This window comes from Mauremys mutica, chromosome 5 (genome assembly GCF_020497125.1).
Source record: "Mauremys mutica isolate MM-2020 ecotype Southern chromosome 5, ASM2049712v1, whole genome shotgun sequence".
Classification (NCBI taxonomy): Eukaryota; Metazoa; Chordata; order Testudines; family Geoemydidae; genus Mauremys; species Mauremys mutica.
Genome location: NC_059076.1, coordinates 135,421,625 through 135,436,985, shown reverse-complemented (window position 1 = coordinate 135,436,985; position 15,361 = coordinate 135,421,625). Strand labels below are relative to the sequence as shown.

The 15,361-nt window shown below is 43.0% G+C and overlaps 1 protein-coding gene across 5 annotated transcripts in view; it reads right to left on the bottom strand.

The window, feature by feature from the left end:
- PTPRA (protein tyrosine phosphatase receptor type A) overlaps nt 1–15,361 on the bottom strand; it is a 240,968-nt gene that overhangs the window by 104,612 nt on the left and 120,995 nt on the right. For 4 of the 5 annotated variants that reach the window (XM_045017593.1, XM_045017591.1, XM_045017592.1 and 1 more), the window contains one exon: nt 13,302–13,373. In XM_045017593.1, the coding sequence (XP_044873528.1) occupies nt 13,302–13,328 (27 nt within the window). In that variant the 5' untranslated portion in view covers nt 13,329–13,373. Of the gene's footprint in view, nt 1–11,093; nt 11,116–13,301; nt 13,374–15,361 lie in introns of those variants that run through there. The other variant, XM_045017595.1, reaches the window with a different exon arrangement.

The following is a 15,361-nucleotide window of genomic DNA, read 5'->3' as shown; positions in this document are numbered from 1 at the left end:
TACCTTAGTTCGAACTGCCTACCTGTCCAGACGCCGCGGGATCAAAGTCCGCGGCTCCCCCGTCGACTCCGCCACCGCCGTTCGCGGTGGAGGAGTTCCGGAGTCGACGGGAGCGCGTTCGGAGTTCGAACTATCGCGTCTGAACTATCGCGTCTAATCTAAACTGCGAGAAGTCGAACTCTACGCGTCGACCTGGCGGGTAAGTATAGACCTACCCTAAGAGATGATGCATGTCCAGTCAAAGATACAAAAAGTGTAATAAATGCACAAAATATTGACATTTTGCAGTCACGGAATTGATTCATATTACAATCAAGAGCCATTATTTCTTGGATCTATCACATGTGAGGACAGAGCCTGCCTGGACAGTGAAACTAATTCATGAAAAACTACTGACTTTAAAATAGACTCAGGAGCGGACATCACAAGTCATCTCAGAAAGGACTTACAATAACCTACAACCCCTCCTGAAGTGACTTATACAGCTCTGACTGGAGGTGGAGGTATTCTGAAATGCAAGAACCACTTCACCACAGAAACAACTTACAAACACAAAGCTATGCATTCAGAGTATAAGCAATCAAAAGATCAACAAGAAGATGAGCCTACTGAGAAAGGTTGAAGAATGCTGAATATTTGATATTGGACTTTTGAACGGAGATGCAGTACAAATAAACTTGAGACAATGCTGAATTATACAAACACCTCTACCAGACAGACCTTGCAAGAGACTAGCTGCAAATGTATGGGAATTCAGAGGACATTACCCAGTCACAGTGGACTATTTTTCCAGGTAGATAGAAACTATGTACTTGAAAGACATAACATGTCATGGTGTTATCAAGAAACCGAAGTACACACTCTCTCTCATTTTGGTAGTGACTAATGATAGACAGCAGACCACAATTCACTGAGGCAGAATTTAAGACATTCTGGACGAAATAGGATTTTGACCACATTACTAGCAGCCCACATTACCCACAAGCAAATGGAGAGACAGAGCAGGAAGATCCATTTCTTGATCTTCTGAGGTACACATCAACACCAGCAGTAGCTACCAGATATGGTCCAGCATGACTCCTGGCTATTAGCCACGATGGGCAGGGACGGTGTTCCTAGCCTCTGTTTGCCAAAAACTGGAAATGGGTGACGGGATGGATTGCTTTACCTGTTCTGGTCATTCCCTCTGGCTGTTCTTATGTTCCTGATGGGAAAACTCAGAACTACTGTTCCCATTTTGGAAAAGAATCTCTCTGCAAAGTGGCCAGATATGAAGAGAGTAGCCAAATCAGATAAACAGGCAAAAAGTGCTTACAAACACTTTTACAACAGACTACTGCCAAGCCTAGAGCCCAGTCACTACATTTGTATCAAATTGAATGGAGTAAAAGGATGGTCAACTCCAGCTGTTGGAAAGAAAGAATTTAACACCCAGACCACATGCAATTGAGACTAATAGTGGAGAGTTAAACAAAAGCCATTGACACTACAGTTTGTTCTTCAGAAAGAACCAACAGAGCAAACTCTACAGATGATAGACGCAGAACAAGACAATGACTCAAGGATTCCAAACTGACCACAGCCACGTGAGAAAGCTGTTACACATTCAGTTTGTGTAATTAGAAAATCAGTACGATTCAGACACTTAGGCTGATCTGTACTGAATATCAGGGATGTACAACATAAAGCAGAGGTCCCCAAACTGGGGGTCACCCCCTTGGTGGGGCAGAGGAATGTTCAAGGGGGCGGGGGGAGAGCAGTGATCCCAGGCCAGCCCCCATTAGGAGCAGGGAGGGAGCGCCACCCAGACCTGCCCCAGCTCGGCTCTGGTCCCTCCCCCAGCTGCGGCCCTGGTCCCCAACCTCAGTGTAGCTCCGTACCTGGCAGAAGGTCCAGCTGCTGGCTCCCATCGCAGCTCAGCTGCGGCTCTGCTCTTGGCCATGGACCGTGCTGCTGGCCCCCCACTGCATCCCAGCTATAGCTCCGCTCCTGACCCTGGCCTCAACCCTTGGCTGTGGCTCTGGCCCTACCCCCATCCCCAGCTGCAGCCTCAGACTTAGCCCCTTAAAGGCTATGGCTACACTTGCACTTCAAAGCGCTGCCGCGGCTAAGTGTAGTCAAAGCGCCAGCGCTGGGAGAGAGCTCTCCCAGCGCTGTCCGTACTCCACCTCCCTGTGGGGAATAACGTACAGCGCTGGGAGCCGTGCTTTGACCACACTGGCGCTTTGCAGAACCGCAATTTGCAGCGCTGGAGAGGGTGTGTTTTCACACCCTGCTGCAGCGCTGCAAATTTGCAAGTGTAGCCATGGCCTAAGTGTGTCCGTGTCCCCCGCCATGGGAGCTCCAGCCCCACTCCAGGCGGGGATGAAGAAGCAGACAGGGTAAGGGGGGGGCATGACTCCCAAAAATTTGGGGACCACTGACTTAAAGGGAGAGATGCTATGGAATGCTAACCTGTATTATACTGTTCAGCCACTAGGTGGCACTGTGTGTCACATACTTTATTTAAATTAACCTCAGCCATACCACCAGCAGAACATTAAAGCCAGTGTGCCCAACCTACAGCCCGTGGGCTGTACACTGCCAATCAGAGCATTTCTTAAGGCCTACAGCCTGCTTCAGCACAATATACTAACGACAGATTCATTAGCATTTTGTTGTCATATTTACATCATTTTAGGTTACAAGTGTGTAAACAAACAATACTGTACATAGAAAACACTATCTAAATACATACCAAACAAGCTGAACTTAAAATATAAATCAATACAGGATGTTTGGCCCACACAAGGTGGTGCTTAGGTTTACGTGGCCCTCCTGTGTAATAAGGTTGGGCACAAAAAAAAAAATCTTATTGTGAACCCAACTAGTGTGCATCTCTCCAACAAGGAAACTCTGCAGCCAGCCTGTATCTGGTACAGAAGCCTGACTTTCTAGAAGTAGCCCTTCAACCTACTGTGTACAATACTTGAATTCAGAGATTCAGGTCCTCAGTTATCTTTTAAACTCACACAAATACCCCAGTAACTCATTTATGGAATAACAACTCATTTAGGTTCCTGCACTACCCAGCTGCCAAATCAGTTGCAAGGTGTCAGTTCTTTGTGAATGTATTTCAAAAGTGCAGGTCCTGGAAACTGCCTTGGGGCTCTCCAAGAACAACAGCTGGAATCGAAGGGATCACAAATGTTCTGTGATCAGATATGCAGCACTAGCACATACTCCAGGTAACCTACAGGGATGCCAAATGGGTTTTCCCCATCACCTGTAAGAGCAAGACCTTCTGCTGCACAATCTACTGCCAAAATTACTAATTTCAAGGAGGTAACTGTCAGAGACAAGGCGTAAGGTGTATTTGTTTATATAAACAGCTCAAGGTATTGCTAACAGGTCCCAGCATGCTTCCTGGCATGGTCTGTATGAACTGTGTTTTATTTAAGTACACAAACACCACTGAATCCAGAAAGCAGGACATTGGTGCACTGTGTTTAATGCCAGTGCTATGTGAAACAGTTACCACGAAAATCAAAACCTAGATGTTTATAAATGCACAAGAAAGATCAGATTTTGCAAGTCTTGTGAAATGTGGCTATTTTGCTCAAAAATTCATGCAAGTGAAAGACATTTAAGACTCAAAAATAATCCTTTTTACTAATTTTGTGCACACGGTGTAGGATTTTCAAAAGAATTTAAGTGATTTAGGTGCACAAACCCCCATGACTTTCAGTGTGACTTGTTTTCTGTTACTTTTGAAAATACCGCCTTTGGTCAGTTTGCAGCCAGATTGCATCCTTCAAAAACTTGACAGTCTGGTTTTCAAAGAGGCTGAGAGCCTGAGCTCCCATTGGTTTTTACTGGAGTAACAGGAACTTTCAGAAATCAGGCCCTATTTATTTCACACAATTAAATGTAAAACTTGCAAAGCCACACAGCTAAAAATGTCTGGATTGTGAAATGACCCAGAACAAAACCGGGACTGTGCCTCGCCGCCCCTCCCACCTGGTATCATTTAAAAAACAAACAAAACAAAGACATTTTTGAACATTCTAATTTTATAGTATAAACTAGGGGTAGGCAACCTATGGCACGCATGCCAAAGGCGGCACGTGAGCTGATTTTCACTGGCACTCACACTGCCTGGGTCCTGGCCACCCGGTCTGAGGGGCTCTGCATTTTAATTTAAATTTTAAATTAAACTTCTTAAACATTTTAAAAACCTTATTTACTTTACATACAACAATAGTTTAGTTATATATTATAGACTTATAGAAAGACCTTCTAAAAACGTTAAAATGTATTATTGGCACGCGAAACCTTAAATCAGAGTGAATAAATGAAGATTCGGCACACCACTTCTGAAAGGTTGCCGACCCCTGGTATAAACTGTAGATTATAGAATCATAGGACTGGAAGGGACCTCAAGAGCTCATCTAGTCCAGTAGTGCCCTGCACTCATGGCAGGACTAAGTACCGTATATACTCATTCATTAGCCCATTCGTTTATAAGCCAACCCCCCAAGATGGTTAGGTAAAAATCGCAAAAACTGTATGACCCTTTCATAAGCTGACCCTATATTTCAGGGGTTGGAAAACTTTGGCTCCTGGCCCGTTCGGGTAAGCCGCTAGCGGGCCTGGACGTTTTGTTTACCAGGAGCGTTCACAGGCACGGAGCCCCTCAGCTCCCAGTGTTCGCAGTTTGCTGTTCCCAGCCAATGGGAGCTGAGGGGCTCCATGCCTGCAGATGCTCCAGGTAAACAAAACAACAATGTATTAGGTATTCAATTCAATGATTCCACAGAGTTTAAAATCATCACATTTTGGTGTAGACCCATTTATAAGCCAACTCCCTGCTCTCTGATGCATCATGAGTATATACGGGTATTCTCTAGACCATCCCTGAGAAGTGTTTGTCTAACCTGCTCTTAAAAATCTCCAATGGTGGAGATTCCACAACCTCCCTAGGCAATTTATTCCAATGATTAACTACCCTCATAATTAGGAATTTTTTCCTAGTGTCCAACCTAAACTGCCCTTGCTGCAACTTAAGCCCATTGCTTCTGGTCCTATCCTTTGATGTTAAGGAGAACAACTTTTCTCTCTCCTCCTTGTAACAACCTTTTATGTCCTTGAAAACTGTTACCATGTCCCCTCTCAGTCTTCTCTTCTCCAGACTAAACAAACTCATTTTTTTTTTCAATCTTCCCTCATAGGTCATGTTTTCTAGACCTTTAATCCTTTTTGTTGCTCTTCTCTGGACTTTCTCAAATTTGTCCACATCTTTTCTGAAATGTGGCGCCCAGAACTGAACACAATACTGCAGATGAGTCCTTATCAGCACAGAGTAGAGTGGAAGAATTACTTCTTGTGTCTTGCTTACAACACTCCTGCTAATACATCCCAGAATGATGTTTGTAACACTTTTTTGCAAGTGTTACACTGTTGACTCATATTTAGCTTGTGATCTACTATGATCCCCAGAACCCTTTCTGCAGTACTTCTTCCAAGGCCATCATTTCCCATTTTGTATGGGTGCAACTGACCATTCCTTCCTAAGTGGAGTACTTGCATTTGTTCTTATTAAATTTCATCCTATTTGATTCAGACCATTTCTCCAGTTTGTCCAGATCGTTTTGAATTTTAACCCTAGCCTCCAAAGCACTTGCAACCCCTCCCAGCTTGGTATCATCCACAAACTTTATAAGTGTACTCTGCATGCCATTATATAAATGACTGATGAAGTTATTGAACAGAACTGGACCCAGAACTGATCCCTAAGGGACATCTCTGGATTTGCTCTTCCATCTTGACTGTGAATCACTGATAACTACTCTCTGGGAACGGTTTTCCAACCAGTTATGCACTCACCATATACTAGCAACAGCTAGGTTGTATTTCTCTAGTTTATGAGAAGGTTATGCGAGATAGTATCGAAAGCCTTAGTAAAGTCAAGATATAGCACATGTACCCCTCCCCCATCATTTGTCCTTAAATAACAGTCAGCACAGATTTGTTATCACCTTATTATCTTCTAGGTGTCTGCAAACTGATTGTTTAATTATTTGCTCCATTACCTTTCCAGGTACTGAAGTTAAGTTGACTGGTCTGTAATTCCCCAGATTGTCTTGTTTCCTTTTTTTTTTTTCCTTTTAATAGATGTGCACTATATTTGCCATTTTCCAGTCTTCTGAAATCTCGATGGTCTTCCATGACTTTTTGAAGATAATCGCTAATGGCTCCGATATCTCCTTAGTCAGCTCCTTGAGTATTCTAGGATGTATTTCATCAGGCCCTAGTGACTTGAAGATTTCCCCCCATGTTCTCTCCTCTCCCCCTTATACCATGGTATAAGGGCCCATGTTACTCCCATATTCCAACCCTTCCCCCAGACTCCATGTTTGTTTAAAAGGTCTTTTAAAAGCCATTCTTAAAATTGGCTTTTGGAATGGTCCTAATGGATGATACTCAGTTGCTTCTGGAGATTACTTAGAGCTTTGATTAAAAGTACTAGTACAGGTTATCTATCTGCATATCCATATCAAAGCTGATCCTCAAGTGCTGACTGACTGTCAGAAATGTGGCAGTAGACAACCTTCATTTCATGTGGGAGTGTCCCAAAGACAGATCTGTTCAGAGATAAAGGAGTTCACAATCCCTGAATGAAGCATTCCTTACCCAAATAAGCAATCTGCCTCCCAGCTGTAATCACCATGAGGTAAAGTCCTTTTCATCACCATGAGGAGGCCAAATCTGTTTCATGTGAACAAGGAATACTTTTTCTTCAGCATGCAAGCATGTTATGAACAGACCATCTTGAGACACTCCTATGCTGCATGGCAAACTGTCTACTACCACATTTCAATATGGCAAATTGTTCCACATTGAGTGCATAATCTCCTCTTAAGGAGACTAGTCTATCTGGATATCATTGGTACCTATTTGGCCCCCATTACATTAGCAGCCAAGTGCCTCATAATCTTTAATGTATTTATCCTCAACATCCCTGAGGTAGGCCAGTGCTATTATATCCATTTTTCAAAGGGGGACATGGAGATCCAGGGAGACAAAGTGATTTGCCCAAGGTCCACAGGCTGTCTGTAGTAGGACAGGAAACTGAACCTGGAGCTCGCAAGTCCCAAGCTAGCACCGAAACCACTAGACCATTCTCTCTCTGAGTCACTGGCTGTAATGTTAGTACTGTAGAGGGAGCAAGACACTCAGGGTATGTCTACCCTGCAGTTTAAAACCCACAGCGGCCCAAGTCAGCTGACTCAGGCTTGCGGGCCTCAGGGCTTATTAACTGCAGTGTAGACTTCCAGGCTGGGCCACAGCCTGAGCTCCGGGACCCTCTGACCTCACAGGGTCCTAGAGATTGGGCTCCAGCCCAAGCCCAGAAGTCCATGCTGCAGTTAAACAGCCCCACAGCCCGAGTCAGCTGGCACAGGCCAGCTGCAGGTGCCTAACTGCAATGCAGACATACCTCCAGGATACTTCTATCCTGCAGTCAGCTGACTCGGGCTCACAAGGCTCAGGCTGCAGGACTAAAAATTCCAGTTTAGACATCCAGGTTTGAGCTCCAGCCCAGGCCCTGAGACCCTGCGAGGGGTCCAGCCCGAATGTCTATACTGTGATTTTTATCTCCATAGACCAAGTCCATTGACCCAGGCTCAGACACAACGACACAGGTTTTTACTGTAATGCAGACATACACTCAGAGCCTGAGTCTCACTTACACCAAGGCTACTTTTCACTGTTCTGCTGAGAGTGAACGAAGCGTAAAGATAATCAACAAAAATTAAAATGATAGGACATTGTTTGCAGTGTTGTTGTAGCCATTTGGTCCCACATATGAGAGAGACAAGGTGGGTAAGGTAATATCTTTTATTGGACCAATTTGTTTGTGAGAGATCTGTGTAGCTCGAAAAGGTCTCTCTTTCACCAAAAGAAATTGGTATAATAAAGGATAGTACCTCATCCACCTTGTCTCTCTAGGAATCATAAATGAGTGGGGGAAGATCGATTTCCTTCTGCACAGAAGCCAGCAAAAGAATAATTCCCTTCAGTTTGTTTTCCAGACTTTTGTCCAGTCTGGTTTTAAATGCATCAAACAGAGTTGAGGTTTTCACCACTTCCTTTGACAGCTTACCAGATCATACTAGACATGAAAAAACATTAATCTCAAACCACCACCTTGCCACCCACTGCCTCCCACTTGCTCAGTATATCTACACTTACATTTTTATTCAGAACCATTAACACAACTATAAATTCTAATGTAGACACGACACCAAAACATTTGTTTCAGGGCACAGACGTTAGGCTACTGGTTATATTTAATGCTGAAGCCTAGAATATAGAGTTCTGTTAGTTAACAGTTCTCAAAATAAACACCTCTGTGTTGACATCACTCCTGTTTATTTCAGCTTATTCTAGCTCTCCCCCCAACTCTAGTGTCATTAATGAGAATGGATAAGCCACTGAAGTAGCTTTACTCAGCTCTATTCTTGCTCCTATATTTTTCAAGATTGTACAATACTGCATTTGATTCTTACGGCAAGTTAAAAAAATAGGGGGAAGTTTCCTTGTCAAAGTCAACCTTTCAGATGATGGACATGTGATTAGTTGATATGAACCTGTAGCATTTGTTTAAGCCAGATGTCCACTCATTCTTTTCTTCCTTGTGTCTAGTCACGGAGGCGAAAAGTATTGTAACTAGTTTATTCAATCCCCTGGCTTCGGTTTAAATTTCACCATAACCAGCGTGTATGTTAGAGCTGAGCTGAACCAAGAATTTGATAAACAGGCTTTATTATTTTGTGAGTGTGAAAGAAACCTTTGGGTCTAGGTGACCTTTTCCTATTTATGAGGATGTTTCATTATTCATAATTATTCACTGAACAACTTGGATCAACAGTTTTCAGCCTATGGCTTGCCTGAAAAATTCAGCTACTTGCTATTTGGTAACTAACGTGTTAAACTAATAATTTTACAAAAACAAAATGCCTCTAAAGGAATACTGGGGTATTTTCCATCAAGCAACTGACAAGAGCTAAGTATCAGATTCATAAACATTAAGGCCAAAAGGGACCACATTATGGTCATCTAGTGCAACCTCCTATGTTATTCAGGCCATATAATTGCATCCAGTAATTCCTGCAGTGGAGGGAATCATTCTTTCCAGCTATGTAATTGAGCACTATTGCAAACCAAACACAACTTTGGAAAAGGTTAAAGGAATGAAAGTGTAGCGGGGTGGTTACCCGCTCCTGTCCTGAGGGGTTTAAAAAGCAGCCCTAAAAGCTGGGCTGATTGGGGAAGCAGCCGCAGCTAGGCCACATCCCAATCAGGCCACAGCTGGCCTGTGAGCCAGGAGCCCAAACAGTCTCCCTCTGCCTGTAGAGGGAGAAGGGCCTGGCTGCAGGGACCTGAGCGGAGCAGGGCTGGGGAAAGGCAGAGGAGCTGGGGAGCTCCAGCCTGGAAAGCCCCAGGCTGTGGCCTAGCATAAGGCCAACAGGTACTGGGGGTTGCAGAGGGCAGCCCAGGGGTAGGCACAGGCACCAGGTCCAAACCCAACCTTGCCAGTGATGAGTAGGCTGATACTGCAGTCTGCCCCAGGGTGTGGAGGCTAGACAATGACTGGCAGTAGCCTGATACTGAGGCGAGGTGGGGATAGTGGGTGGGGGTTTCCCCAGGGAGGGGAGACCCTGAAAGAAAGGGGTTACTGCCAGGGGGCAGCACCCCAGCTAGCAGGGCACCGGAGTCCAGAGAGGGACATGGGGGCCAAACAGTAGTGGATCACTGGCCTGCAGAGGGTGCTCCAGGCTGGAAATCAAGCTAATTCCCTGAGAGACCAGTAGGAGGCGCCGCAGGGGTGAGTCCGCACCCTTACAGAGAGGCATATCTGAATATCTCCATATGTACCTATGGTACTGTCTATACCAGAGAAAACACCCTTGATTGTAGCTACTGACGAGCATTTAATCTAATGTCATCAAAAAAACAAGTATCAGAGGGGTAGCCATGTTAGTCTGGATCTGTAAAAGCAGCGAAGAGTCCTGTGGCACCTTGTAGACTAACAGACGTATTCATGCATCCAACGAAGTGGGTATTCACCCACGAAAGCTCATGCTCCAATATGTCTGTCTATAAGGTGCTACAGGACACTCTGCTGTCATCAAAAAAAAGACTACCTCTCCCAAGAGGCAGGATAACCAAATGGGCTTTAACATGGCATCTTCTAGACACTGCTTGAACCATATACAGACTCATTTTATGGATGCTCAGATACTATCGAAAATGGCATGAATGCCTATACAAATGTTCATTTTGTGAAAGGAATCATCCATGCAAATTCCTTCTCAAGTACATTCCACACAGTTCTTATCCCAAGCCAAACAAGAAGTGCAAATACATTTAAGATCCACAAACCTATTGTAAATCGTTTGCTCGTCAGAACGTGAATTTCCATCTCTTTCTCCAAATACCAACTAGTGAGCTAACACTACCTATGAAACCCACTGTTTCCACTGGTGTTACCAAAAGACACCACCAGTTTTACAGCATGCAACTTTCTTGCATTGGTGAAGAATGAACACACTGGATCAAATGTTAATTTATGATACATTCTTGCAGTCAACTGGGCTGCATGCATGTAAGAGGGCAAAATCCAGCCCACAATGCGGCACTAGGCCTTAAGGCATATATGCAAAATTTTATGCACAATCTCACTTCCATGTACCTCTGGACAGGAATGTTGTTAAATTGGTGTGAATTTAGAGGTTGCTCACCACTCTGAAGGCAATGGCAGTCTTTTTGTGGACAACAGTACAGGTTGTATTGGGCCTTTAGAGAACGCCAAAAAAAAATGAATGAGGCTGGACTTAAATAATGCGTCTGGAGTGATAAACAATGCATAAGGGACAAGAAGAATTAATAACCATCTACACGTTTTGGATTTGGAGAGTTTGAACTCCAAGTGGGTGTGGGAGAGGGAGGGGAGCCTTCATGTAGGGTGGTCAGTGAGGGAGGAATAACTAGAAGTTGTGAGATGAAATTGAGCAAGGAAACATTTAGACTGAATAACAGGAAGAAGTTACCTAATGGTGAGATCTCTTAGGTTGTGGAACATTCAGCCAAGGAAAACTAGAGAATCAAAGGAGATACTGTAAGAGAATTCTTTATTGGCAGAAGGACAATAACCTGTTTTCCACTCCATGCATCCGATGAAGTGGGTTTTAGCCCACGAAAGCTTATGCCCAAATAAATTGTTAGTCTCCAAGGTGCCACAAGGACTCCTCATTGTTTCTGCTGATACAGACTAACACGGCTACCCCTCTGAAACCAATTACCTGTTTCTATGATCACAGTCTAATGTCTGCAACATAACATCATGACACATTGTGCTGCCCATCTCAATCATCTCCTTCTAGTCATAGCTAAGTGAGCTGCACATCGCAAAGGGGATCAGAAGAAAGGATGCCAAAGAAGGTAATAATACACACAGTGAATGAAAGGAAGGATGGCTAACAAGTCTGGATTTAATATTCCTGCCCACACATACACACCTCGTACCTTCTTCCATACCACCACACATGCATGGAACATCCTGCCTACCTCTGCTCTCCAAGGCACTTCCCAGTCATTTAAGTCTCAGAATCCAAGTCTCTAGCTCATACAGTTGCTAAGAAAGCCTTCAAAATATGAACCAAGAGGAAAGTGGTGCAGTGCTTCTGTGCTCTAGTCTGCAGACAATCTGAAACAGTAACTCCAAGCGTCCCTCATTGCAGTGATAACATTTCAGCCTAATAATCTCGCTAAAGATTGCACCCAGGGGGTTCTCATTTAGAGCCAGATTCCAACACCCTTCCTCACTTTCCAGAATATCCTTCTCACAGGTAGACCCCCATTAATTTCCTGTTGGACTCCTCATGGAGTAGAGTACTACTCAAGATGAATAGGGGTGTCAGTTTCTAGCCCTCTGTCTTGTACAGTGCCAAACAGGATCAGTGAATCCTAATAATATCAGGACAAAAGTTCTAAAAAACTATACCAAATATAGTAGTTTAACTGGCAATTCATATTTCTAATCTCACTATAGTATTTCATGTTTGCTGGGGTTTTTTAGTGGATTATTTGCAGAGAACTTAATATAACCAGAACACTGCTGGAGTGATGGCCAACACACACAAGGTAATTCTCGCTGTCTCTACAATAGCTCCAGTACAGCTCCATCAGAAGGTGGCAATAGCAAGAGAACTAATGTAGAACAGGAAGCGTGGATAGAACAGGCACTGTGGATAGAGCACTACCATGAAAATCAGGAAACCTGGGTTCTACTCCCAGCTCTACCAGCAAACCTATGTAACATTAAAAAAAAAAAAACAAAAAAAAAAACAACTGTTCCCCTCTGTCTGTTTTCCTTCCTGCCCCTTGTCTTGTCTAATTCAACAAGAAACTCTTCAGGGCAGGGACCGGCTTATGTGTGCGTACACAGCCTGGGACAAATCGATGCTCTCAGTGCTACCATAATACAAATAACGAGTAGGGCACTGGTGTTTTACTGTTATGATGCCTAATCCTGCACAGATCGTGGTGGTGAAACTGCACTGTCCACATTCCATTTTAGCTACCAGTGGCAGAATGGAAACACAGGAAGCATTCTGAAAAGTGCAAATATAGACAACACAAATTCCTACAGTGATGAGTGTCACAAAAATATCTATAAATAAATATCAGGCCTGAGTACATTTATATTTGCTTTTCAAATCCTTGCCCAGTATATTCATGTTTTCAGCAAAACAAGAATTCTTCTGTATCTAATTAATCAGCAATGGCAACACTTCTGTACCTACCATGGCATCTGGGGTCAGACTAGCTGACCACAGCACTTCAACATGACGGAAATAGACTAATAAAATATATTCTACTTAGTGGCTCGAAATGACAGGTGAGAACCTGAACTGCAAACTCAACCACTTAGTTTCAAGAGAACAAAAATTACTGTATCGAGCTCTTCAAATCAAAGTTTTTACAATTTAAAGAGCTTCTTATTATTCTTGAGAAAGTAGTATTTTTTCCATTGTATGTTATGTTCCAGGTTATTCTTAAAATGCAAGATAATTTTTTTTCCATTTAAAGAGACATTTCTAAGAACAAGTTAGTACTTCAGCAATGTCCCAATACCACGTCTGATTATAGTAAATTTTAAATAAAGCAACGACTGTAGTTTGCCTTCTAAATCCCAAGGCCTGCTTCAACAAGAGGGGAAATTGGGTGATGCCAATATAAGTGACTCTTTCCCTTACCTTAATCATCGTAGGTACATCATCCATCCGTAAGTCCTTAGGATCCCATACAGGTTCTTCTAAGTGTGTCCCCTGCAAGCAAACAAAAAAAATTTTTTTTTAAATGAAGACTTAATTTAACAACTATGCAATTACAAACATTTTTAGGAAAGATATGAAAGAGCAAAACACTTGCAACTGCCTTCAGCAAATCATTTCCACTTCACTTGCTCTCTATCTAGAACATAAATGTACCTGATGTTATTGTGAAACTATAAAGAGATCCTCAGAGAGAAAAAATAATATTATGGACACATCTTCAACTTCCACTAAAATATGCTTCCAGTCCCTTATATGGTAGTAAGCATGCACAGGGGATAATATGGCCTTAAAAATGAGCAATCAGTCAGAAAGCAGTCTGTAGGAGATATGGTCCACACTAGGGATCAGGTGGGTGTGATTACTTTTCGAGTTCAAATCACTCTCAGAAGAGTCACCCCTTCTTGCTGTCGATGAAAACCAAAACTGAGGCTAAATCACCAAGCAGAACACTCTGACATATGCAATTTTTCAGGGAGCATCAGTTTTGGGAACATCCTTCAAGAAAATGTACCAGAGACCCCCCTCAACCCTCCTACTCCATCTCATCATTGTCCTGAAACATGTGTCCCTGCTGAGTCTTCATTACTATGTGACCTACCAAGTTCGGGCCTGAGTCCCATCTTATGTATGGCCTGGGAAAAAGCAGAATGTCTTGAGCAGCCTACAATGACATTCATGGGACAGAGGGGTGTGTCTATGTCAGATGAGAACTGGCTTTGGGTGTGCAGGACACCCATATGTGATTGGGAGGAGAGGTGTTTCTTGGCTGGTCTCTTCGATTTACAGCACAATGCTAAATTTAATCTGAGGTTAGTGGAGTCTGCTGCTGTTTGAGCAGAATGACTGGGGGTGGGGGGGAGAGAAGAGTTGGAAGAAAGGAGAGAGGGAAATCAGAGAGAGACAGTGAAGGGAACAACTTGACTCTGACACCCATCTCAAAGAGCGCTGGGCTCAAGACCCAGCACATTAGGGTGACCATATTTCTTCAAGTAAAAATGGGATGGACCTGCGCTCACCCAAACTACTCCCTATATAACAAGAAACATTGTATTTCCACATGAATGCCCCAAACCCACATTAATAGTGAAATCAGTATTACAGGCGGAAAGCAGAAACTCAGGCACCAAGGCCCAGTTGCATTTCACTGCCATCTGGCTTAGAATGGGATCACTTTTTATTTTCTAAATTTTCAGTGCTCATTTCCTGAAATGCCCTTAGTTTGCTATTAAAATGTATTGTAAATAGGGCTGTCGATTAATCGCAGTTAACTCATGCGATTAACTAAAAAAATTAATTGCAGTTTTAATTGCATTGTTAAACAGAATACCAATTGAAATGTATTAAATATTTCGGATGTTTTTCTACATTTTCAAATATATTGATTTCAGTTACAACACAGAATACCACATGTACACTGCTCACTTTATATTATTTTTTATTACAAATATTTGCACTGTAAACATTATAAACAAAAGAAATAGCGTTTTTCAGTTCACCTCACACAAGTACTGTAGTGCAATCTCTTTAGCGTGAAAGTACAACTTATAAATGTAGATTTTTTTTTGTATTACATAACTGCACTCAAAAACAAAACAATGCAAAATTTTAGACCCCACAAGTCCAGTTAGTCCTACTTCTTGTTCAGCCAATCGCTAAGACAAACAAGTCTGTTTACATTTACAGGAGATAATGCTGCCCTCTTCTTATTTACAATGAAAGTGAGAACAGGTGTTCACATGAGACTTTTATAGCCGGCACTGCAAGGTATTTATGTGACAGACTGGAATGGTGGCCAAAGCATGAAGGGGCATATGCTAAACATTCCTACGGATATGCTTCCATGCTGATGATGCTGGTTAAAAAAAATGTGTTAATTAAATTTGTGACTGAATTCCTTGGGGGGGGGGGGGGAGAACTGCGCATCTCCGGCTCTATTTTACCCACATTCTGCCATATATTTCATGTTATAGTAGTCTCGG